Source organism: Danaus plexippus, chromosome 12 (genome assembly GCF_018135715.1).
Source record: "Danaus plexippus chromosome 12, MEX_DaPlex, whole genome shotgun sequence".
Lineage (NCBI taxonomy): Eukaryota > Metazoa > Arthropoda > Insecta > Lepidoptera > Nymphalidae > Danaus > Danaus plexippus.
The window spans coordinates 6,849,745-6,877,586 of record NC_083545.1 but is presented as its reverse complement, the minus strand read 5'-3'; the positions used below and the strand labels follow the sequence as shown (position 1 = coordinate 6,877,586).

Here is a 27,842-nt window from a genome sequence, read left to right as displayed (position 1 = left end):
TTATATCTAGCAAGAGACGTATCGAGATATTAATAGACTTGTCAGCGTCGAAAGAAGTTCAAACTTATGATGTCATTACTTAATGTTATCAAATGTTTTATATTCTAAATGTAAACTGGTAACGTAACACTGACAATCTTAAGTCCTCCTACTCGGAGTCTTCTGTACGCATGTCTCGTCTCGGCGGGAAACTTATTTTCCCGCCTTTTCTCAAGGACGCGGAATTTCCGAAACATTCCGCCAATACGAATCCAATAAGAACAAAACACAAAATATAAACATTTCACATACAGCAGTAGTACTTATATAATAACGAACGGCAAAACAGCATTTCATCCAGCTCAAATTTGCTTAGATTTCAAAACGAAAAAGAATTCATATGTTAAAAAAAATAAATAAAAACCGATGAAAAGCATTCCCGAAACGTATAGAGAAATAGGAGTTGAAAATAAAAAATTATAAAAAACTTTTGGAAAAAATTCGATAATAATAAATGCGATCGGCTTATCCGCGTATGTTTCAGCATCTAGCGCTGAGGGGAAGTTGAAAAAAAAAACCCGTACAATCCCCAGTCTCGCTGACACCGCGGCGCGCGCCGCACGCTCCAACGTTATTTATTTTATTACATTTGTTACACGTGTTTCATTTCGCGTAGACATATCCGCGGTACATCGCGCGTCATGTGCACCAAATTGTGATTTCGGACGAAAATAACATTTAAAATAAATAATAAAATTATTAATGAAAATAAATATGGAACATCGTGAACACGTTTTGTCGACCAAAAATGATTTTTTCGGAAAAATTTTGTCAAACTAGCCGCAACTAAAAGTTTATCTGTATCGGTTGTTCGTTTCATTATTATAATTTATCACAAACTAATGCAGTTGGGACGTTTTCAGTTCGTATGTTTTAGTTGTTTTTATTTACAAATGTTTCTGTAACATAACTGACACTCGTTAGACAGACCATCGGAAGAATGGCGTTGGCATCTTCGGTGAGCTTATATTACTCCATAGTACAACGAGCTGCGAGGCACTACTTGGAAGACTACTGTCACACGGGTGAGAATACATTTTGGCGCCATTTACTTGCATCACACATTCTGTAACTTTTCACATTTTTTTTTGATGATTATTTCATTATTCATTCGCTTTGAAACTCAGACACAATTTCGTTGCGTTATTATTTATCTTTATTTATTTATAATTTTCAATATTTCTTTAATTGTTTATTTAATATTATGAATATAATGTTTTATTGCAGCGATTGTATTTTTGATTTAAATTATTCTGTAACTTTTATATACCTAAATCTGGATGTATCGACTTGTGAAGAGTAGGTTTTTTTAAGTTAAATTATTGTAATATTTACAAAAATATTGTTAATTATTTAAGAAACGTCAAAGAGAACTAATTATTGTTCCTATAGTCAATTTGTATAAACAAATTATTAAAACCAAAGCTAAATTTTACCCGCGGTTTCGCTTGCATGTTTAAACTTTATCATGTAGAGCAATTCCGATGATTTATGACCCGAAAATAGCTGATATGTGCTTCGTAATAAACTGTTGATCGACAAACATACACAAACTCTAAACGACGTTCTACGAACACAACAAAATTCCAAAATCTAGAATAATTTTACATTGTCAGAAAAGTTTTCCGACAATTTCAACAGAAATAAATAAGTAATGACACGTAGGAAATCCGGAAAAGCAATGAAATACTATGAGGCGATTACAAAAACACTAATACTTTGAACTTACGACCTACTTATTAATGTCATCCGAATTAAAATTACAGAAATTGTATACTTATAAAGTAAATGTGACGTTTAAAGACTATACGTCTAATAGTTGAAAACTTTTATTGATGCTGTATGTTATATTAATGTAGCTGACATATAAAACTTTAAGGAAAACATTCAAATTATATAACAAATGCAAGGAATTCATATTTCTATAGTATCGTAGAGACCTGTAAAAATTTTATTTATATTCAATATATTTTAAACATTACCAGATTTACTTTTAAACGCTATGAAGTTACTGATTTAAAATATTTTTTCTAATAATAAATGACTTATAGGCTTTCATCATATTTATCATCACACTAATATCTTAATATTTATTGTAACATAATTCATTAGTAAATTTTTTACTTCATATTTTATATAGAATAAAACGTATATAAGGATTTTCCCTAAACTTTACATTCTCTCAATGTTATTAAGCACAAATCCAAATGAATAACGAGAAAACATATGAGAGCCGAGCATAAAATATTAAAAGTATTATTTTATTTATGAAATTTTACATTATAACGGGACGTCATCTCGTCTGTCCGTGATCACGGCTGCTGCAAAGTAACCGAAACGTCGGGAATATGTAGTTAAAAAAAAAACATAACGCATAGTAATCCGAAAATATTAGTTTCATTTAAATGAATAGTCGCGAAAATCTATCAGTTAACATCAGTTAACATCGTGATAAAATTAAAAAAAAAATTTCCAATATAGGGTCAGAAGAATAAAAATATTAGTGAAAAGATATAGGTCAAAGTTAACACAATATTATGCAGCTATCATTTTCTATAATATGAAATTGTTAAAACTGTTTTTAAAGTAAAAATACATATAAAATACTTCACCTATATATATATTTTTCAAACACAGCGCCTGTTCAGGGGTTGACATTTAAGTAATTTAGCAAATAAAGTAAGCTGTCAATAATATCGCTCACCCGTTAGCAATATGTCAATAACTTAATAATTAAATTTGCAGTTTTTTTTTATATTTATTATGAACATTTTTAAGTGATCATAAAATTAAAAAAAAAATTAACGATTTTGACATACGAACCAAAGGAATTATACTTAAGATATAAATTTAAATATTGCTCAAAATTTTTACTAATGAGATATATTCAAAGATAATAAATAAGACGTGGTTAATGCTTAAGTAAAAGATATATAAAGATATGTAAAGATATATCTTTTGTGTATAACGAACAGAATCCAAACTCCGCACAACAAGTTGCGTACCGTCGCAACCAGTCCGCCGCCGGCTGCGTCTATATGCTAATGCGATGCACTAAGGTCAAGGTCGGATAGATAATGTGACCACTTTTGTTCACGATTATACTCAGCTTACACTTACTTTGACTTACTTATCAAAAAGTTTGCTCTAACTATACATTTGTAGTTTAAACTCAATGAAAGTTGTAATATATAGAACTCACTTGAAAAAAAAATTATTTAAGACTTATTGTATTTAATTACAACTATCTGTGCTCGGAAATTCGTCTGTACGGAATAGTTTTTTTTTAATTAGTTATATAAATAAACGTAAAAAAAAATTACATAAATGTACTCCCTACATCAGCTATGTGCTAAAATAAGCGTTTCAGAGATAAATCGTAACAAACAGATAGACAAAAAATAAAAAAAAACATAGGTACTTATATATCGTAAACTGGTACAAAATGTGAATAGGTAAAAACCACTCTTTTAATATAACAAACATTTAAACAAATTTTATTTATTGACCTTAAAATGCATTCATAATCCCTAATAAATCCACGTGGTTTTATATAATACAATAATAACGGATCAGTGGCCTCTAATAGATCAAGTACAGTTGCAGAAGCATGTGGTCAGACAAATTGTGGATGTTCTGCTTCACGGTACGTTAATAATCGGCGTTAGCACTTATACTTGCGGGCCCATTACTACATGCTCACAACGTCGACGCCTCTAATCTGGGTTCACAAACCAAAATTCATATAAAAAAACATATCTCTACCTATCTCTACTCATCTCTACCCTTCCGAATAGCCGTGAGAACTCGTTGAAGTTAATAGATTTATAAACAATTTCAGTCAAATAAATGTACTTGAAATATAATTTTAATGTATCATCTAAAAACATTATAATAGTGCAGTTTTAAATCGTTTTATTGTAGACGTGTAATGCATTTATTGCAGAAACCTGTTCCTATATTTGCTCACTATGTTTAACCTTTATCGAAAGTCATTTAAAGGTTGTTATGGATATTAACAAAAAAAACATCACATCCTATTTTATTTAGACGGACACTTGGCCACTTAAAATCTTATCTGTCGCAATAAAATCTTATTTTTAACATCATTATATATTGCTATGAAGATTTTATATGTATCATATGATGTATTGACATCTATTAATTATACAAAGTTATCTCAATAAATTACCGTAAATTATACAAGTTAATAATCATCATACAACCGTTCGCCATGAGATTAGTTAAATGCGAGATACTTATTTGCTTTGAGATTTAAAGTGATCGTTTAGACCACGTACACACAAACTGAAAACAATCGTTTTAACAAACTTCAGCGAGGAACCATTATCAGTTATAGAAAAACCTCATTTCACTAGCCTTTTTTATTGCCTTTTGTTTTGCAAAATTTATTACCCTGTTTTGAAAGACTTCAAAATTCTAAAGACGTACATAAAACCATGAAGTTCAAGTCATTTTGATAAGTTTAACATGTGATAATAACAGTATACAAGCCACTTTATAAAAATATAGTAATTATTTCTATTCAAGATATTAAAAATTTTAAGAACAGTTCAGAGAACGAAAAACGACTCCATAACAACTTACTTCGCAGACAGCCTTAAGGCGTGTCCATCATAAAATTCTATAAACAATTATAACAACAATAAGGCACTTATAAGAAAATGTACGTCCATTGAGAACGAAAATAACAGGAACGTTATCGATCACGTGCTAAGTCACACTTTTCCCAGTTTGTAAACATGACTAGTTTACCGAGTTAGAGATTAAACGTCCGGTAAAATTTTATTGGATTGTTATTACTATAACCGAGCGTGACGGGTAACGTGCTAGTAATGTAGCTGATGAAGTAAACATAGCTGGAGAGTGAAAGTCGATCCACTCCCAGCACCTGTATCCCTTGAACGCGACCTTGAACTTCCTAACCTTGAGAAAGTGCACAAATGTGCACCCCACGTTATAATAGGGGTGCCATTGTTCATTCCAACAAACCTCAACACAGCTCACAAGATACTATCACTTGAACTCTGACATAGAAACTAAAAAACAAAAGGTTTTCGTGCATTTTATTTAAATGTTAATTAAGTTTTTTCATTTCAAATAAAAAATTTAAAGAACTAATACATCTTCATTATAAATGAATTACAGTCATTTAGATAGTAACTAACTTTTTATGAAATATAATATTTTTTCTTTCATTTGCATCGTTTTCATATATTTAATAGACCAGAAAAAGCCAATTGGACACGTGTGATGCGCATTAAACCGTGAATGGGCATCATCCCTACATATGTTTTGTGATTAGTCGGACATGATATAGACAAATAGTTAACCCCAAAATAGTAACCCCTGACTAGACAACCCCCATAGATACGGCCCCTCTATTTGGTTAGTTGTCATAATGTTAGTGTTGCGAATTAACCAACTTTGGAACTACTGACCCGCGGTGATGTTATTGAATTAGAACACTGCTCGTTAATCTTCATTTAAAATATTTATTATCTCCTTGCATATAGCTGTCTCACACAAAGTAAATCATATAAAAACTATACGTTTGATAAATAACTTAATTTTTATGTCGCATGCAATGTAATGTACCTTCTAAACGACATCTACTCGTATAGTACACTGACTAAATATAATATTAATTCTGTTCCAACCAATTTGTAAGCACCACATCAAACACGTCAGCGCATAAATAATGTTGTAAAAAGGCATAAATAAGTCATAACGGAGTTACTATGTTTGTCTATGACGTGTTCGTTGGACTTTGAATCATATTACAACGGCTTATGATTTGTTGTATGTTCTGTGGTCGAAGACTCGTAGACACGCGACCACCGGTGGTCCCACTGGTGGCGATTTGACTTTTATACATCGAGAAGTTAGTTAATTTGATATAAAACAGGTCAAATATATTTACAAATAAATCGTGACATTACAAACTCTCTATTAAAAGTATACAATTTTAGTTTATTACTTTTATTTATTTCTATAGTTTCCGATGGCATCCTAACAAGACAATGCATATAATAATCAGTTCAACTAAGTACAGTTCCTATTTATCGCTGTAAGTGTAACCACGGACGGTTACATCGAACTATAAAGCGATAGTCCTTACAACTTAAGTTTGATACGCACAGCTTTACGGAAGATATGTTTGCTGGCATTTAAAACAAACGATCGTTAAAAAATTCATTCATATATTTAAATTACCTGTATTGTTTGTTATACTTTTTATACTGTTCTATTATATAGTTTAACCCTTAATATCGACAGTTATAAATTTTCCATTTGTCGATTAATTTTCATAACTGAAAATTACAGTTTTTTAACGATGTAATATTAAACTGAGAAAATTTATAATTTAGGATAAGAATATTAAGATATTTAATATATTATTTTTTAATTATTTCACTTCACATCAGAGTAAAGTTAAAGTCAGTCTCGTATGTATATTAATGTCGTTGGACCGTCCGTCTGTTCGTATATTTATTGATGTCAAGTAGTTGCGTAAGCGGTCAATGCCAATCCAACGAACTCTGCGTTATTTACAACACTATGCAACACGAACTGCTGCATACAAATATTAATGAGATGTTTTTTCTGAAATTTCAGAAATGTCCCTTCAATGTTACGGGCGGTTCTGTGCGAGGTGTCAATGTATAATATTATAAAACATAAATGTCTGTAAAAGTTGTAATTCGCATCGATAGATTCTGTATTGAAATCAAACATGGGTATTACATGAAAAACCGGGGGCAAAGCGTTGTCGTTGTTCGAGAGCGAACTCGCTGGACTGAAGGAAGGATTTAATTGATGGGCGAAATCATTTGGGCGAATAAAAGTAGACAACATTCAATTCTCATGTGAAAGTGTCTATTTGTATTTGTTTCAATGGTCCCTTTGTTCCCCATGGCAATAATTCGCAATTTTGCAAGAGTGTGCGTAATTAGAGGCGGAAATGCGTGACGTCACGTCCGGAGTCAATTGAGCCACTTGAGCCATTACAGAGGTCAGGGTTTTGCTTATTGGTTTACGAGCCGGGGTTTTTACTTTTTAATGACATTTTTGGTTATATTCAACATTTTTTGCTTCAGAGAGTTTCCTCTTTGTGTCCGAACAGCATTTTAATGTAATTGAAAACATGCATTTTGCTAAATTTGTGAGTGGATCACAATTTTGATTTCCGAAAAAGCTTGATTGAGTACTGCACCAAAACAATTTAAAACTTTAATAAGGATTTAAAAAAGGAAGAAAAATAATAATGGCAAATTATTATTAATTAATCTCAGTATATTTCGCTAAAACCGAAAACGAAACAATGAACGGCGGGGTATTACAATTCCTCATTAAAAAGGCCCAAAAGAACTAAACCGCGGTTCAGATCCGTCGCCTGGCAACTGAAAAATGCATTCGGTAGACAAAAGCAGGCTATTACGGCCCCAGGATTAGCCCTATTGACACTACGTTACCAATTAAAATGGGAGGGGTGCTTTTTCGTCTCGGTTTTTTCAACAGACAGTTTTTCAGGCCCCGGGCGGGAACCCCCTCACCCCTCACCCCCCTCACCCCCACAACGCTGTACAGAAAAATCAATAACGCAGCCGTTTTTTCCGCGTAAAGCATGCACCGACACGGGCTTTGTGTGTGTGTTTGTGTGTGCACACACGCGCGCGCTGCATCGGGATGTCAGGCGTTTTTTTTCTTGGGCCATTGTAATTTGTTGCGCTCTTTCTAACATACCTTTGATTAGGATGCATCCAGGGTTTAGGATCTGGGATGTGTTGGTTTTGATGGAAGTCTACGTCTCTAGATGGCGATATCCATCAAAGTAATGAGTTTTATAATGGATGGATTTATAAGACCTTCTTATTTAAGATATTATTTTATAGTAATCATGAAATAGTATAAAAGTTGTCCGAAAGTTGTCGCGTTTTTATTTTAAGCGTCCCGGCAAAGGCGAAAACAATGCCCTCATTATGTATAAAGCATGGCCATACTCCAATCTACGAAATGAAACAGTTTAAAACATTTTAAGGCCTTTTATCCGAATTCGCATCGAGAGATCGGCAGAATTCGTCCGCTAAAAGGATTGCTTGCTAAGGAAAGGACATTGAGACGTATCTATAAATTATATCGACTGTTGTTTGGGACAGACCAGTGTCGACCTTGGGCTCCGCTTCCTCGACAAACGAGAGACAAAAGCTCTCGACCATATCTATACAGTTTATTTGCATACATCCAATGCTCAATACAACCGCACATCACTAATTGCGAACGCAGACTAACGTAAAAAAGCATCACATCGAAAAAAGAAAGGCTTTATTTTTATTTAGCGTCGGCAGTGTCAGGAGTGGTATCGTCCCGCTTGCACCCCATTGTCCGCTATGGGAGCCTCGATCTCATCATCATTCCATCTTTGTCTTTCATACTTTTTTGAATGTGCAAAAATATAAAAACGAACCGGGCGGGGTAGGTGCAGTTGTGTGCGGTAATGGTTGTTTTAACTCTGGATCATAAGTCAATATAGGTATTAAAAGTCAAGGAATATACGAACGTGGGCCGTGATTACTTCGCATGATAATAGAACATTCATTTACGTCTCACACAAGCATTTAAATAATTAAGGCATTTCATAATTTAATGGGCTATTCATAGAAAATCGAAATGATATCTACGAAGATACAAACACAATACTAATACAATATATTTGGTTCACTTGAAGCTCAGTTAAAACGCATTGCAATATGTATGTACGTTAACAAAAAACTTTTAAACTTTTCTTCATTAATACTTGGAACAAAATATTAGCATCAAATTTACATAACAAATCATCACAGTCAAAAGTTCAATAATATGACAAAAACGTCTACAAGATGGGATTCAACTTTCACTAGCCGATTGTCGTTCATTATGCGCACAGCCAATGTTGCCATAATGATATTACGATTATAGTTTTTAAACATTGATCTCTGAACTTAATTTAAATTTCCACAAAGTAGAAATCATTCGTTAGTAATGAATTTTAATAATGTGGTTAAGTAGATTTATAAATAAAATGTGACAGAATAGTATAAAATTTAATATGAAATTAAATTTGTATCGTTAAATTAAAATGTCTGTGAAGAAACAAAACTAATACATATATATAGCTGACTGGTTAAGGAGTAAGTAAGCGAGTGCCGGAAAAAAACTACAAGTTGTTGACATTCTGTTGAGTGATAAGTGAGGATACTACCATTCTATGAGTACTACTACACTACATAAATAGAATTACTACTTGAAGCTATAAATGATTCATATTGGATTATAAGTTAAATAATAATATCATTAGTTCAATGCATTTTACAATTATATGTATATATGTTATATAGAATATAGAATCTCGCAACAGTCATAAGAGTTAGTTCAATAAGTCTATACACAAATAAATAGAATATAATGAAATATTAATATAAATTGTACGTTTTAAACCGTGCAAGTAACATTTTCTTTACGTCGTGTTCCTGAACGTGTAGAAAAAAGACCTGTCCATAAAAAGTTCAGTTTCGCCGACCTTACGCAGTATCGTTTTATTTCGATCGCGTCCGTGGCCTTCTTTCTTACCTCCTAACACAGTTTCTCTTGCCTCAGTTCCTTTTTTTCTTTCCTGTGTGTACTAAACTTTCCCGCCAGCTATCGAACTTTTCGAACGCAGTGTTAACTTTTGTTTTTGAGTTTTTGTTGTCAATTATCGAATGCGTTATACGTTCATCATCCGTTCGGGGAATGTCTCGAGGAAAACCGGCAATTCATTAAACCACTGTAAAAAGAAATTTCCTTTAAGCATTATAATTACGGCTTCGTTAAATTCTATACTTTGCTGAGTAAAAGGCGCTTTGAAAGGACGGTTTTAAAATTGAAAACGGAGCTTAAAAATACGTTTCTTAATTGACTTTCAGAACATAGTAAAATGTCCGGGGATTGGAAAATCTAAAATATCTGTTCCTGTATGAATGCCCTTAGGAGTAGTCCCATGTACGGAACAAACGTCGCATATATTCCTTTTTTATATAAAATACAACTTTAACATTTAAAATTCCAACATGAATAATAATAAATAAATTTCAAAATTTAAATTCCATCAGTGTCACTTTATAGAATCATGCAGATAATTCGTAATTTAAAACTACATGACACATAAAGGGGGATCGGCGTTATCCCTCGACCAACATAGATTGACCCGTACATAAAACAAGAGCGCCGGCAAAAGATCTATTTGTTCATGAATCGGGAGAGGGGTGGGGGGTCATAGATAGTGGTGTGTATGCACATTTTTGCATGGCGCTCTGCACGCGATGAGGCTTAGCTCGAGCTCGGCTCTGCACACACACACACACACCCACACACACTGCCATGCAAACACATATATATGAAACAACTGTTTGTTTATACACAAAACACGACCGAAAAAAGATATGGCTTCTGAAATATTTGACGGTATATCAATTTTTTACGTCAACCAATACTTCAGTATATTAATTATTTTATGTCTCTCTACATTATTATTTAGGAGTATTAGTGTGAACTATAGTAATACGTAGCGGTTTGTAGAATTCCGCTACACGGAATGTCGTAGCACTGTTAAGACGGAGAAGTAAAATATTCGCCTTAACAATAAAAACATACACTCTGATAATGTTTTTGTTAAGATCATTGTTATAACGTTATATGAATCGGAATAAAAAGAATCATACAACACATTTTTCAAATAACATTCCATATAATCACCATTCCAATATTAAAAAAACATAATACGAGGAGCTTTTAAATTCACTCACATACGAAAACTTAATTAAAAATGCTATTGTACATACACTGATACATAATATGAAGCGATCATTATTATACAGTACCGATCGGGGGTGACGCTCGAAAAAATCACATCTCCCCTACAGACTGGTGGTGGTGGTGAGGAGGGGGGGGGGAGGTTCGCGAGGTGGATGCAGGTGGGGCTGGCAGTGTTTTTATTTTTCGATTGGCGGATTGCACGAAGTAATGATCGATGGAATTAACGTGCGCTACTGGCCATCTAGACGAACTGAATCCTGTTCGATCATATTAAATATATCTTGTTTTCATCATTCATTTACAGATTCCCTTATTATTCTCACGATATAATTTGTATCAATAATATTCTATACATTTTATGCTGCTTGAAACTAACTTTTGTTAACCCCCAAAATTTTATGTGTAAGTAAATGCTGAATATTCTTAATTCTTGAACGTTCTAAATTCCTCGAATCTCTTGACAGTTCAACACTCGTATTAAATGAAAGCCAACTGTCAGATTTGACAGCTTGACGGAAAACGTCATCCTCTAAGCTTTACAGTAAATTAAAAAATAGTTCACCGCTTCGAAGAAATGCTAATAGCGCTTTTAAAAATTAGTAACTCTACCCGCAGAAACTTGATAAACCTGGGTTAATTGAAGATAAAATTTTAATAAAAAAAATTAAAAGTTAAATCAGAAAGTTCATCCAAATAAAGCCTTATGCAGTAAAGTAGTATTGTTTAAAACTTGTATAAAACTTATTGTCTTACGTATATAAACATCTAAACCACTAAACATTCGGACGGATGTCAACAGGAAAATATAATAATCATTTGATTAACAGTAAAGTACCTCTCGCGATATTTAAAAGCAAATCATGATAACCAAATGGGACAAATTTATTGAAGTGGAACTGGCAACATCCATATTCATAACAGGCCGTAACTGACGTAAAACGCTATTTGCTTTGTCCGATGCTGAACCATTAACTCACTCCGCCATTTTTCAATTATACCAAATGTATACGTCGTATATAAATCATGTTCACATATGTACAGGGTGCGGGGCCGGTTATGTACAGGGTGTTTAATTTGTAAACGAAATATGGATCGAGACACAATTTATCCAATACGAGGGGTGCATCGTATGAACTTTTTGTGGTCTATGAAGGTAGGCTTTCAACGGGACGAGATTTTTGGATTGTTCTTTTATGGCGGTTGCAATGGGATTGGCATTGATCGTACATACGTTCTATATTTGAAATAGAATTAGGGTTTTTTTTAATCTTTTGCAGTTATGCATTAAAGCACAAAGGAAAAAACTACATAAGTGATTAAAGGAATGCCCGATTAGTCTTGAATTTCAAAATACAGTGAGGTAAAGCGGATGTTTTGGCCAACTAAAGTCTCTGGCCAGCAACTTGACCCTCGTTAGTTATTTAGAACAAATAGTTGACAAATAACTTTCGCTCTCATCTGAATATTTAGGAATGTGAGGAACGCTTCCTGTGTTATAGTGAATGTTCTAAATAGGCATAGAATCCTTTAATGCTTTAAAATACTTTTATTTTTAACTAAGAATATACATGCAATATACATGAAAGGTTTAAAGTCAAATTAGTAATATTATCGTACAAAACTGATCTTTGTAAACTTTCCATAGTTAGATGTGTCGGTGATTATGATTAAGGCGTTTTATTCTATAGCCGCTGCAAATGAAGGCCCACCCATAAAAATATAAAACAAAATTCTAGCACTCAAAGCTTCAGGAAGCGGTGCCGTGTCTCAAACTTGTGAACCGCGCTTTCAGCGGCCATTCACCCGTCCAGACATTCTTACAAAATCTTACCGCCGTCATCTCACACTCTATTACGATAGTTGTAGAGTTCATAATCACTTAAACCGTCTGTCACTATAGTTTGTTCCAGGACAAACCTCATTCATCTCTCGTGATGCCTATGTCAATGAGGAAAGGTGCATTTTAAGTCACCACAACTTTTCACACGAAAGGAAATCACCCCGGTTTCTTTTGAGGGATTTCTTTTTAAAATACTAAATATTCGACATGAAAGAAAGCAGTTGTTTTCCCTCGATCAGTATTGAATTAAACATATTTCATAAAAATAATAAGAAAAGTTTGAAAAAACCTTTATTATATTTATACTTTCAATTGTTTTGTCTCATTACTATCAAATTATAATTTTGTTTGTCTTTATATATAAAAATTATAGAAAATAATGGAAGTATTGCATGTAATAAGAACAATAACAAAGACAATTTATCTTCACCTTTTCAACATGAATCTCATATTTTCGTGAAGGCATGTAGAGTACAGCTATCAAACATGATGTAATTCAGTTTATTTGTAAATGCCATTTAATTTAAAAGGCAAACGAGCATTTGTATGAGCACCTTTAAATTGAAAGCAAAACATCAGAAAGCTAAATCGTAAATCGTGCAGACCACCCTTTCTTATAAAGCACATAATTGGTCCTGTATCCAAAATCACGGAAGGTTCGCGTGCAGGCGCCAAACTCGTCCGTTGATCCCGCCGTATTTATTACTTTTACTTTTTAATTTATTGCCTGCAGAACATGCAATGCCACCGAAGTTTCAGTAACTTCTGCAATGCAGTTTGTCTGTGGAATTCTTTATAATCGAATGTGAAACAATACTTTAAATGTTAGGATATTTCGAGTTGCTTATTCTATTCACTGTAAAATTATATTATATTTTGTAATGGATGGATACAGAAGTATTTATTGTTATGGAAAATCATTTCAAGTTATTGAACTTCAATTTTATCAGGACACCAAAAAAATCTGACCGAAGTATAAAATGCAGTCTCATATATACCTTCTGTCACCGAAATCTTTCACGTAACAAAAAAAAATGTAAATGCATCTAGTGTAACCTAAATTAGTATCTGGTCTCATCAAACGAGTCAAGTGCACAAAAAAACCAAGGCATTGTGACCAGCGAATCTTCAGCACGCTTCGTCAGCGCGTCCCGTGCATAATCTGTTAAAAATAGAGCCCCTTGTGAACCAAGAGCTTGTCTACGACACCACATGTTGATACGCGAGGGATTATGACCCCTATTCCAAACACCATAAGTGTCATCGCGCCAGTAAGGCTGTAGATTTTTTTTTTTGTGCCTCAATGATGCTTTATTATACGGCCACGATAACTAATACAATGATGCAGTGAGTTTCTATTGAGATATTTTTATGAAATACTCTCGAGATGTTTAAAGTTGTTGAGACATTTTTAAAAGCCGTCTGAGGTTCAGTGATAAGATTTAAATTGAGACAAAAGAGTCTCAATACTTTATTTCGCTCATATGCAATCTTAATATCGAATGATAGGAAATATATAAAAAATAAATAAATGATGTAATCGAAGTTTCTACGGAACGAGGTTTTCAAAGTCGCTTTCTTATCAGATTTGAATGCGTTCGACATTAATATGTACAAAAGAATCGAAGATATATCTGGTGATATATCTCGTGATGCAGCGTCCGCTTCGTGCCGGTCATTATTAACAGAAATAGACCCATCTCTCTCCGGTGAGTACATACCGACATCCCCTCGCACCTCGTAACGACTAATTATATACACACTATAAACAAACTAACATTACTTAAAACATATCTATACGACAACATTCCCAAGACAGTGCGAACAACGGACAGTTGTTTATCGTTTGTTTTGGGCGAACTGTTGATATGATTATACTTACTAAACAGCAACGACATTAACTATGTAATCGTTTTTGTTATAGAAAACATACAACAAATAAAACTCTAAGAAATGCGCTAATATGCATGGATATATAAATTATTAATTTATGTTGAGCTCAAATGACTTTTAGAACCGAATTATCCTTCTGAGAATCTCGACACTATGAGTCATCATGTTGCTTTGTCCTAACTGGTCGATTGGTCAGTATATCGAAGACCTTGACGCCGCTGTAGGTTGACAGCAATTAAAATATATTAAAAAAAAAACATAAATCTGATTTATACACATATGAATAGTGAATGCTACGAGTACTAGTGACATTTCTTCTTAATATATAATCTATTTTTTTTTTTTACAAATACATGCAATTAATATCAAATATTTAGGATAGTTTTTAGTCACTTTTGATGATTTTTAAATAACTTAAAAAATCAAGTGCGATCATAATTTGTATTATCAAAAGTAAGTTCCACGTGAGCCGCATCTCGTTCACGCTCTACATGTTCAGAGTCGTAACCGGAGACAAAAACTATGTTCATATTGAACACATCGCCGAACCGATAACAACATATTCCAAATAGTTATATTCCGTGATATAAAGACGTATTAAATAATTATTGGTACAACAATATCGAGCCTACTATTCATCAAGATTATTTATATTTACAAAACTTTATAAATATCTTAAAATTGAATGAATTTGGACAATTGAATCATAACAAAGGGTTTGATTCTGTAGTAGTGTGTGGAGAACTTAAGTCTAATAAAAAGTTGAATATGTTAGGGCGGTAAGCGTTTATAAATCGAACAGCAATCACTGGTGTCCTAGAGGACGTTAGCATTTGTCGGGAGGCGTCTTGGACAGATATAGCTCGGAGACGCGTCGCCGGAGCACCAGCTTAATGCCGGTTATTGCAAGCTCTCACTTTAATTACACCAAACGCCATTTCAATGATTTGTGACACATTCGCAGCCGTTACAAATCATAAGCCACGCACAATATAACGCCTCCGTATAGTCCTACGTCGATCCTGTCACTAATGTTGTATAAAATCGTTCTGTTGTTGATCGCATTTAATTAGTATCTGTTAAATTGCGTTTCCATGTCGCGATACGATTTAGGGCGAGTCCAATTCATTTATTTCAGGAATAACAAACTGCATCCCGGTTACATCTCTGTATTAAACTTTTATTGGCTCCAACGCCATTCTTTAGTCGCCGCGAGTGTGAACACGTCGTTAATTACGGCCAAAACCATTTAAGAGATTTATTATTTTACCGAAAAAATAAAGAGAGCCGAGGCATTATATTACGTTTACTGCGGCCTTCAGGGCTTATTCCGGCCGTTACACACAAAACACACGCATAGAACGTGCGAAATTAAATAATTGAAGGCAAAAAATATATAAAATAGAGTGTCCACATCACAGGAGGCGCGTAAGGAACAAAACGACATCTCAAAGCCGCGCAGTCTCGCTTCATGTAAACTAATTTTAATCGCCTTAATTCGTTTGTTTTTCTTTTAATGTTTACTCTCGTTTATTCGCTAAGATCTTAGGGCTGCGAAGTGCATTGCCCCGAACCAAAATAAATCGTCGCGACGCGGTGACGCGCTTACAACCGGTACCGATGTCCAGCTGATAAAAAATTAGGGATCTTTAAACATTCTTGTATTTTATAATTAATTATGTTAATGTTTATTTTGTTCGATAAAACTTTGATAGAAATAAACGCATTTTTTTTATTATCGTTACATTATTTTCTTCTCATTCAATGTCATCTGATTCTTAACCTATTTATACATTTTTGATATTTGCAAAACGTACTAAAAAAGTTGGAATGATTAATGTATAGCAGTAAAGATATATGGTTATTCAAAATGTCACTTTCGCTTCCTCGCAAATCGCAATACACGTTCGACTCGTAACGACTAATGAATACTGAATTAAAACTAAACGAGTAATGCAACTTGTATCATGTATTATTGTCGTATTCAATGTACCAGCCGTACGTTCCACTTTTTATGCACTGTTGACAGTTGACTTTTTATAATGTAACGTCTTCATTTCATTCAGTGAATTCACTTACGCATGTAGTGCCAATGTCTTCATTTTGAATGAACGGTTACTTTGTGAATGATTTCAATTTAACAAATTTTAAATGTTCATTTCATTTTTTTTTTTTAATAATTATTAACAAATTTAAATAACGTATAATTAAAAACTATACTGCATACACCGGTGTGTTATTTTAAAAATAAGCGTTTGTGTTAAGTAAACAATACCAAAATGTGTATTTGTGAAGTAAGTCGTAACGAGGAGTGAAGTTCACTTGCCACCATTTTCAAAGTCACGAACCTTCAATGAGTCAGACATCCTTTTCATTGTTAAATAAGTTAAGTTAACGTGAATCAGCAGCTGAAATAACTCAAAGCGAACTCAAAACATTCGATAAATTACAATTATGAGTCGCCGCTGACTTATGTCTCGCGAATCCATTAAGTATCAAGACGTCTTGCGTGCCCCGGTCTCAAATCATACAGCCAACATTTTTTCAATACTAAATCGCGAGTACTCATTTAAATGAAACAAATTTTTTCGGATTACTTCGCGTTTTTTTATTATTTTTATAACCATCATCATCTCGTCCGCCCGTGATCACGGTTGCTGCAAAGTAACCGAAACGTCGGGAGTATGTAGTTTAAAATAAAAAAAATGCGTTGTAGTCCGAAAAAAATGTGTGTGATTTAAATAATGAAAGTAATCACTATGACATGATAAAACATTTAGAGACGCCAAAAAAATGCCGCGGAGCACCACATACCTCTCATCACTTCAACCGTTCGATGGCAGCAATCAAAAATAATTGTCCAAAAACGGAGGACAAACCACAAAAACTCTATTCAGATTTCCATCAAGTAAAAATTATGTTTAGTTTCTGTTTGTGTGTGAAATATAAGTTGTTTTAGATGTGATTTATTCTGTTCAGTTTAATCCCCGACTTTAGGGTGACGGATTCAACCGCTCGTGAAACATCCGTGAACCCGAATACGGTGCACAGATAATAAATATTTCGTATAAAAACAGATACAGACTTTAATATGAAAATCAAAGAATAATAATTATTATATCGTTCATATCCTTTATATACAAAAAAATATAATCTGAAGGTAAAAAAACAAAATTACGTGGTCTACGTTCTATACCAGTGTTACTGAGAAATAAATTTAATTTTATATAACCTTAACATTGAGATCAGTCAGATGTTTTTCTCAATCTGATTTAGCCTATGCCTAAAAAATATGGACACAATTTTTAGATTAAATATCGCGACGAGATAATTATAAACTAAATTCGTGTAATGTCCATTAATTTGACGTCATTTTGTATTTACATTAAATAAACTTACTGTATACAACTGTTGCTGCATTTTAACACAATGTAAGTGAGAAAGTAAATTGTACAAACCGGTTTCTCTAAATATTAACTAGTCATCAAAATCTAAAGTATCATAATAAAAAATATTTTTTCTCATTCAATGATAACGTAAGACCTTCTACATTAATAGATTTTTTTTCTTCTACTCATGAACTTATGCAGCGCATGTTTTGCTATCCGTACTTCACGGCTTCAGACGCAGGAAGGGGCGGTTCGTTTCGGACCAGTTTTAAATCTCACTGGATCCACCACTGCCTTACATTCGTCATACGTTTTTTATAGCGATTGTGATCAAGAGGAAATATTACAGATAGTTTTACTCCTATTGTCCAGTAACAAAAGAATTAACTCGGGCCATTAATAAGAGCTTTATTTCCGTTAACAATATAAAACTCTTCTCACCAAACTCCCGTTCAGCATATGTCCCGCACAAGTAAAATGTCATTACTGAAATTATACAAGTAATAAAAACTCAAGCCACATGGAAAGGGGTTGGCTGATATTCCCAGGCTCTCCCGACGTGATCTGAACGATATAATTTAAAAGGGTTAAGACAAAAAGTCTTAATTCGATATGACACCCCACATGTGAGAGGATAGGTTTAAAATTACTCCGCGTCATTAAAATGTCGCTGTCAAATAAAATCGCCTGGACGCTTCCTCCCTTATTATTTATCCCGGAGATTGTGAACAGATGTAATTCAGTTATAAATCATTGTCTTCCATAAAAAGATCTACACTCACTATCTTCTGCGCACAATTATTGTAAGGAATCACAAAGGGTATCAAATAATAAAACAAAAGTCGCCCGCGCCAGCAAACGACACATTTAATAACAATAAATATTAGAGCAACAAATTGTAAAAAAAGCACTTAAAAGATGGAAAGAACTAACCTTTACTCACTAGTTTGTGCACGGTAACTTAGCAATTAACTTAAAAATAAACGAATAGTATGTTTAAAAGAAAATCGGTTGGTAGCCAACTGGTAGCGCCATCTATCGATTCTATAGAAAATACAACAGTTGCGTCCTTGTCCAAAATATATACAAGCATAAATTATTCTCTATATTATATTCTGATGTATTACGGAAATTACTCGAATTTTTTTTTACTTTTGAGATAAAAGTAATGAATATATACATCCATCCAGTGAAAGTTGGTTGCTATTAGGATATTAGTAGAAATAAAAAAATGATACACTAAAACTAGGGGGAGAAGCTGCAAGCTAATTGGATATTTTATACCAAAAAGTTGAATCACGATAATATTATATCGAGATATCGACAAATCGATTGTAGCGATAAGGGAGTAGTAGCACGATTTTATCGCTTAGCCCATCCGAGAGGTTATTAACGATATTAAAGATGGACGTCCGACCAAGATGGATGGAATTATTTTTTTAGGATGCGTCCCAGCAAAGTGTTCTTTGTTTTCACATTATTTATAAACCGGTCGCTCTGGCTCAATTGAATTTAATATAAAAAACATTGAAGAGTTCACTAAAATAAATGTACGAAATAGTGAATGTCACAATATAGACAAATTACTTTTCACCACAGACTCAAATTGACATCATAATCTAAACCTCATACTCGTATAGCAACTATGCGGTAAATGATAATGACTGAACTTCGTTCGTTGTTTGCATTTCTTCAGAAAAGAAAATCATCGCATTTTCCGGCGTTTCGTATTAGCTTTGTGAATGAAGAAAGTGAGTGAAATTAGAAAATTATTTATTTAGTTTCGTATAAAGTTTTTATTGTTTTATACCAATAGAGAGTATCCGTAATCACTGCCGATCGATAATGTGATATTAATTTAAATTTAATATGAAGTTGGTCAGTATATTAATCATGCATGAGCGAGGCGATCTTATAAATTAATGGAAAATTTTAACGTTTCATAAAATCACTGTATTATGTGACGAGTATGTCATAAAAGCATGCAACCATCAAAAATGTCTCACCCGAATGTGACATTTTATTAAATTCTTATTTGGCAGCAATAGAGTGTTGAGACCGCGTGGCACGACATCGCCCTCGATGCACGACACCGGCGGAGATATTCCCCGACATTAAATCATAGTTATTGATTCATGAAAATAGTCTAACACTTAGTAATTTTAGATATAAGCGAACACAAAACAATTCAGCATTCTTTTCGTTACCACCACCATTTGCTATATTTTCTATAAAAAAAGAATGGTCCATAAAGTCATGACAAAGTTGTGTATTTAATTTCCTCATAGAATAAAGAGGGAATATATGGTTATCTCAATAACATCAAAAATCAATGGTTTCTTTTTGGTTCCAGATACGACAGCGCCCTACGTGCTCTATAAAGATGGCGTGGAACGCGCGCCTCCTGGAACACAGTGGGGTGGAGCGGTATTGGATGGAGGTTATCAGGCGATGCAACACCAAAGCCCTGGGGGTCCTTCCCCTCAGCCGGAACCACAACTCGCGTCCCCGGCCCCCTCCCCATACCCCCCTGCGCCCCCGCCCCCCGACCCCTCCGCGGATGAGGCCGCACAACTTGCTCAACAACAAGCGCAACAACAAGCACAGCAACAAGCGCAGCAACAAACATCCCCAGAGCACATGCAAGTCGAGCAGCAGCTACAAAATCAACCTCAGCCTCAACAACCATCGCAAGACCATCTAGACCGAACGCCATGCTTCGTCACGCAACCTGACTTACAACAGCAATACACGCCATATTTCAAAGAAGCGAGACCTGCGAGCCATATGCTCGGAACTGGTGGTTTTCCCTTACACTACCTAAAACAGAACGGCGGAGTCCTATCGTTGGAGGGTCCACTTGACCAATATGCAACGGCGGACTTGCGCCACTTACCAGATATCGTGCAACCTGAACCACCGAAACCTCGGAAGCACAACCCAAATACTGAGCTTCGTCTATTCAAATGCCTGACCTGCGGCAAAGACTTCAAACAGAAGTCCACCCTGCTCCAGCACGAGCGGATCCACACAGATTCCAGGCCATATGGATGTCCAGAGTGCGGCAAGCGGTTCCGGCAGCAGTCCCATCTGACGCAGCATCTACGCATCCACGCCAACGAGAAACCGTACGCGTGCGTGTACTGCCCGCGCTCCTTCCGCCAGCGGGCCATCCTCAATCAGCACCTACGCATCCATTCCGGTGAGAAGCCATATACGTGCGGCGAGTGCGGCAAACATTTCCGCCAGAAGGCCATCCTGAACCAGCACGTCCGCACACACCAAGGCGAGCGCTATTCACACATATATGCCCCGCCCCGGTCCTCGCGTGCGTCGCCCGCACTGACCCGACCGGCTCGCGTCAATGCCGGCGACGCCAGCGATCCTCACCGCCCTTCACCCGTTCGATTCGGTCTCGCATCCATTGGCCTTCCTATCAGACAAATTCTCGGTCCCCTCGTCGCCCGCTTAGCGGAGGGCGCTCGCGAGACGCGGAACCGATCGCCGGACGTTCCCGTAACCGTTCCTCAGTTCGATTAACCCACTCGTCGATTTACATCCTTTTGCGGACGAATCGGGCAAGTAATTGACCATAGTATTCGATTTTTCCAGACGTTTCACCGCATCTTATCTTCAAGAACGGGACGACGCCGACTTTGTGGCCTCAGGATGTACCATTTCCACCGGATGAGAACAAGGAAGAAGTTCAATCGACTTATGGCGACACAGATGGTCAGAATGGTGAACAACGAGGATCTTGCTTTTCACCAGGAGATACTGCACAGTATCCTGCTTATTTTAAAGATACTAAAGGCCTCAACCATGCCGTATTCGGTTCTAGCCTTTCATTGCAGTACCTAAAAGGAGGAAAACTGCCGGATGTATTAGGGGGACGTGCTATGCCTTTGTATGTGCGATGTCCTATTTGTCAAAAGGAATTCAAACAGAAGTCAACATTGCTGCAACACGGCTGTATCCATATTGAATCACGGCCTTATCCATGCCCCGAATGCGGAAAACGTTTCAGGCAGCAATCACATCTTACTCAACACTTACGCATTCACACAAATGAGAAACCATACGGCTGTGTGTATTGCCCACGATTCTTTAGGCAGCGAACGATTCTCAACCAACATCTTCGCATCCACACCGGCGAAAAGCCATACAAATGTACGCAATGCGGGAAAGATTTCAGGCAGAAGGCTATTTTAGATCAGCACACGCGGACTCACCAAGGCGACAGGCCGTTCTGTTGTCCGATGCCAAACTGCCGTCGCCGCTTCGCCACCGAACCCGAGGTGAAGAAACATATCGACAACCACATGAACCCGCACGCGGCGAAGGCTCGGCGGGCGGACGCGAAGACCCCTCGGCCACTGCCGCCGGCCTCGGCGGTTGTGAAGCCGGAACTGTACTTCCCGCAGTGCTACGCGCCGCCGTTCCAGCAGTTCCCCACAGGCGGCGCAGGTGAGTTCAAGCCGGCGGTCGGTGGCGGCGTAGCTTGTCTGACGACACAGTGACCCGCGCCGCCGCGGTGGCCGCCGGCGCCGCCGCACGCCCCGCACGCGCCGCCCGCGCCCCTCGCCCCTCACTCGCACCACGCGGCCCTCGCCCATCACGACCTCTACGTCTCCGAGCGGCTCTACAACTGAGGAGGAACACCAGTATACGACTCTAACCCATAGTAACGAAGTGTATTGTTAGTCGGATCGCTGTAAAACACGCTTCGATCTGTAAATAATCATTTATATATCGATGGTCCGTCGCGAATGTACAGTTGACGAGTACGTACACCATTCATTGTGTTACCGTTCAGAAAGCGAGTATAGGTAGCGTTTTTTGCCCCGTAATATTAAGTTACCACGTAAGAGTTAGGTTTGTCGGTGATTCTTCTGTCGATACGGACACAGATCTGATGAAATCCGAGCGGATCGAACCAGAGATTAGATTTAAAACTCTTCGTTGAAATATAAAGAATTAAGATTTTGCTCTTTTACCACTTAACAACAGTATTTCGCGATGAATGCTTCCGGCGCCTCGTTGTGCCTATTTGTAATGAATTATATATACATATATCTAGACGTTATGTTAACTTTATTTAGGAATGTTAGGATATAAAATCTGGCAGACGAAGTGTAATGAAAACATGAATTGATGATCGAAACTTAAAATTTTTAATAAAATTTAAATTTGCTTAACATTTTGACTACGATGAGAAAATTAAATTAAAACATAATAAATGAAAATACAAACCAAAAATTTAGGTTACCTTTTGCCATCAATACATATTTCTTTTATTAGTAAGTACAATATACAAGATTTTATTTTAAATGGAAACTTTTAACATAGCATAGCGTTTATCAATCATCAGCTAACGTGTAGGTGCCAAATAATGTAATTTCAATTGCAGTGTATTAAAGGCCTAGATAAGGTTGTTACCAGTTTTTTCAACGATATGACAATTTGAGATGCATTTATATGGACGTGAAAAGGGTCAGACTGAGAAAGGACTGTGATAGCTAGGTAGGTTAGGCGTCTATTTCGCTCACTTAGCATTAAAATTACGTATTTTCTATTAAAATGTGTTCGAGGAATCCCTTTTGGAGTCGAGTGAATGTTTTGTGAGATTCTGACTTATCTTTTTGATTGTACTATTATTTCGTTTTAACCTCAATCGACTCGTTAAAAATTGAAGTTAGTAATGTGTGTTGTATTTTAAATTTCGAATTTGTTTTGACCGACTGCGCTCTCCGCCGTTCGGCTGTAGCCTGTACGACTGATTTGATGATATAAATAATAAAATGAGTGAGATTAGCGAATTTTACCAGGTAACATGTGTGAAGACGGCAAGTGATTTTGGATGTTGGAAAGGAAAGTGAAAATGCCAGAGAAAGTTTTATTAATTTTAGCTTAGATTACCATTCGAATTACCAAGCAATTCGACCATTCATCGCGAAATAATCTTAAACCTAGAGAAATAAATTTATATATGAATTGTAAAAACTTATTCGAATGTTTTGGTACTGGGGGAGGCCTCATTTTTGTCGCGTCCACAATAGATACAGATTACTCGGAACAGCACATTTATTTCATTATGTATGACATGTATGTAAAGCCAATTTTAAATGAGATGATATATAAAATATATCAACTTGATAACGTATTGTTATAGAACACTTTCGTCGAGTCTCAACGACTATAAACTACATTCAGTATCAGAATATTCGAATAGAGACGGCGTTTTATCATCTCTGTTTTATGATAGCTTATTTTATGATATTATTTTAATGGTTTCTTTTCCTACAGCATAAGGGATGTTACGTATTAGTAGTGTTATAGCATGCAAGTGGGAGCATTGAAGTCACAACAATCAGATACCATTTATATTATTTACTACTACACAGTGTTTTCAGTTTTGTTTTACAATTATATATATTGAAGTCACAAAATCAACGTATTGGACAGTTATATGAAAAATTCTGTTTGTCAGTTTTGGCGCCAATATTAATGAAAGTTATCGTAACAGCTAACAGACACCTTCAAGGCTGATTGTTCAACTATGTTATTTGACAGATGACAGTTAATGTCTTCATTTGTTGGTTTCAAAATTGCCAAACTAAGCCGATATACTTATGTTTCTGATTAATTTTCCTATCAAACTTTTGGAGGTTTACAATCTTAAAAAAAAACATCATTATCGAAGAATATTGAATACCGTTATCTTCCGTGACTAGAATTTTCCACAGCATTTAATGTGATCCTCCTAAGGACCTATGTACCGCTCCCGACTCCCGAGGTTTACATATACAATAGACTAGGAATCAGTTCAGAATAGTTTTAATTTTCTTATCTGACCGCGACGAAATGATGTTCCGAGGAAATGAAAATCATCAAACTACAGACAACTTTTCATTCCATTTCATCAGCGTCAAGTAAAAGTTCAGTTTCCGAACGAATACAACAACCGATTGACGTCTCGGTCAGATAATTAATATTGAAACTTATATATTTTTAATTATACCTACCACAATACAACAGCCTTACAATAATAGCTATAAGTATTTTTATACAATTTAAGGTAAATATTTCTGTTATCGCCGTCGGGAGCGGCGCTTGGGCCGTAGTAAGTTTGAATACAAACACAACACAGTGCCATAGCCGAGAAATAACCTCAAATTTATACTTATTAGATTTTTATACCGAATACAAATGGATTTAATTTTTAAATATAAAAAGGTGATTAAGTATACAGAGATTAAAGATGATATTTTATACATTTATTACAAACAATATTATTAAAGGTAAATGTGGAATAGACTTAAATTATAGTGTCGTATTGCAAAGTGCTAAGTACCTTACTTAAGTAACTTGAGAAACAGGTTTTTGTAAGTTATGAGAGACGCGTCGCGAGTGGTGGAAAATTGATATGAATATTACGCGTTCAATTTTTCTCGACTTTTCCGTTGTCTCGAATATATAGGGTACGTTGATTTTAATGGTTTTAGCGATGTTTTTTCAGCGTGTTTATTGTAAGTACATATCACAGTTACACAGGCAGTGTACCAGCTCAACCTCCTTATTCTGGTTTGTGCTGTAGTCGAGTACTGGTCATTGTTGAAATTATTTACCGCACTCGATGAACCAGAATAGGAATCCTTTACGAAAGTGTCTCTTAATGATTATATTCCGATGTGTTTTGTTAGTATTGCTCACTGATCCGTTACGTTTTGCTCAATTACTCGTGTATGTATATTGTATTGTATACCGTTACTCGTCTTAGTTTGTTACATCTTCTATGTATCTTTTAATATATTATTTTTTGTATAATACTTAATAGAGAGCACGGTTTTGCTTTTCTTATGATACTACTTGTTGAGAGCTTGAGTTATTATTGTCAGTGACATTCTTGTTTCATCACAACAATCCCGAACACCATATCGTTTGGACAGTACCTACTAAAGCTGGCGTCTGGTGTCAGTCAAAGACTGCATTGACTCCGCTTCGTATTTGTCTGCCGTCCGATAATCTTTCGTCACCGGCTCGATGGCAATACAAGTTCTTTCGATTATTTTAATTAGCATATCGTTTGCTTCAACCGATACCACTGACATTTAGTTAGGTTCGTATCATGTTCCTAGCCTTTAATACGTAAAATTTATTTATAAATCGTCCAACATTGAATGGTATGCCGTTCAGTAATGGCGATTCGAATGTATTATATTTTGATTCTCGCTGCGCTTTTCTCTAACAAATGGAATCAAATTCCTTTACTTTTATATACTCCGCTTTATAAACCTAATATTATGAATATTTCTGCAGACCGAGCAGTTTTAATATAGTCGAGTGCTCCCAATTATATATCTATACCTATTTTAAGTTGTTAACGATTAAAAGGAGAGAATAAGATTGCATTGTGGATTATATACTTTGCATAAATACTTATTATATTATTGAGAGAGCGTCAATTGTATCTAATACAATAATAGAAGTGCTTGGCCAGTGCGTGGCTACGAAAATAATTTAGTTGATAGATTTGGAACGCATTGGTTGCGATGTCTCACTGGTTGACTACCAGCGCTTTTGGGAAAAATAGATTTAAAAAAAAACACGATGCTGATGTGGAATCTTTTATTATATATGTAGAATAAAACACTCTTTGGCTTATTATAATGATAAATATTATTTTCGGTAGATACATTGTGGTAGTCAGCTAGTTCCGATTCCTTTGTACTAAAATGCATTTATTAGTGATCTCAGGCATTGAATACCTAATTAATAAGATTTGGCAAATATTAAATAAGAATGTGTTTCCAAACTGTTTATATTATAGCATTTAATTTTTAAAATATATTGTATAATGGCTGCAATAAGATCAGAATATTCAAATGTAATAAAAAAGCTATATTGCACCTGTAAATACAAAATGCAGTCAAAAGGAAATTGATCGATTACAGAATATATCAAAGATGGCGTAAATTCTTTTTTATTTTTTGTCTGTATTAATGAAATTCGAATAAAAAAAAATTAAGAAAAAATCGATCAATTTCTAAGTTCTATATTATAATATAATTATAAACATTGTGCATGCAGTATGACAGAATAAAAACCCACAGAATTTATTAATTTGTACCAACTGTATCGGAGAAAATATTACTTTTTCGAACATAATATTTTCACACAACCATTGAGAATCAAAATGTGGGTGTGTATTTTTACATGCACAATTATATGGTAACCCTTAAATCGAATGTAATTTAAATTATCTATATTATAATAATATCGAACCAACCACGCGTAGTGATGTAAAACGGATTGTATTTTTTGAAAGTTGGCTACGAATTATTTTAATCGTCTTCCATTTTTAAAGTAGTTTTATGAATTTTTTAGATCTTTCTACTGTTTTGCGATACTTTTCGGTTCAACCGTTACTTGCAATCATTCGAATTGTCGCAGTGACTGCGGTTTAGTGCAATACACTTTTATTTCAGTTATATTGTATATTATATGTTAAAATAGTTATTTTTTTTGTGATTGTACAGTAGGTTTGCAAATAATTGGTAGCCAACACGGACGGCTTATTATTTTTGATCGGGTGCGATCACCGAGCTACACTGCCACACTCGCCGACCGCTGTCACAAATATTATTAACAAATAATTAATTTTTATCACAATAGAGACTTGTTGAAACAGTTCCACGATAAAATAAGAGTTGTTGAATTTTTTATAAAAAAGTAAAACATATTAGATATATGATCTTGTAGTCTGGATTGAGTTTTTTTTACAGATTTTATTAGATTCAACACTTAAGTTGCGCCGCCTATTTAGC

At 35.1% G+C, this 27,842-nt stretch overlaps 1 protein-coding gene across 1 annotated transcript; it reads left to right on the top strand.

The window, feature by feature from the left end:
* The first annotated feature begins 600 nt into the window (after positions 1–600).
* Positions 601–27,842, top strand: LOC116772276 (myeloid zinc finger 1). The gene is made up of 3 exons (XM_032664397.2): positions 601–1,064; positions 20,369–21,217; positions 21,628–27,842. The coding sequence occupies exons 1-3, from the start codon at positions 980–982 to the stop codon at positions 22,533–22,535; spliced, it is 1,842 nt and encodes a 613-aa protein (XP_032520288.1). The 5' UTR covers positions 601–979; the 3' UTR covers positions 22,536–27,842.

Excerpts from the sequence above, each read along its gene's own strand:
- LOC116772276 (XM_032664397.2), top strand. The coding sequence starts at position 980 with ATGGCGTTGGCATCTTCGGTGAGCTTATATTACTCCATAGTACAACGA. Across the intron at positions 1,065-20,368 it reads GGAAGACTACTGTCACACGG|ATACGACAGCGCCCTACGTG; the intron begins GTGAGAATACAT and ends TTTTGGTTCCAG. Across the intron at positions 21,218-21,627 it reads GCACCTACGCATCCATTCCG|ACGTTTCACCGCATCTTATC; the intron begins GTGAGAAGCCAT and ends CGATTTTTCCAG.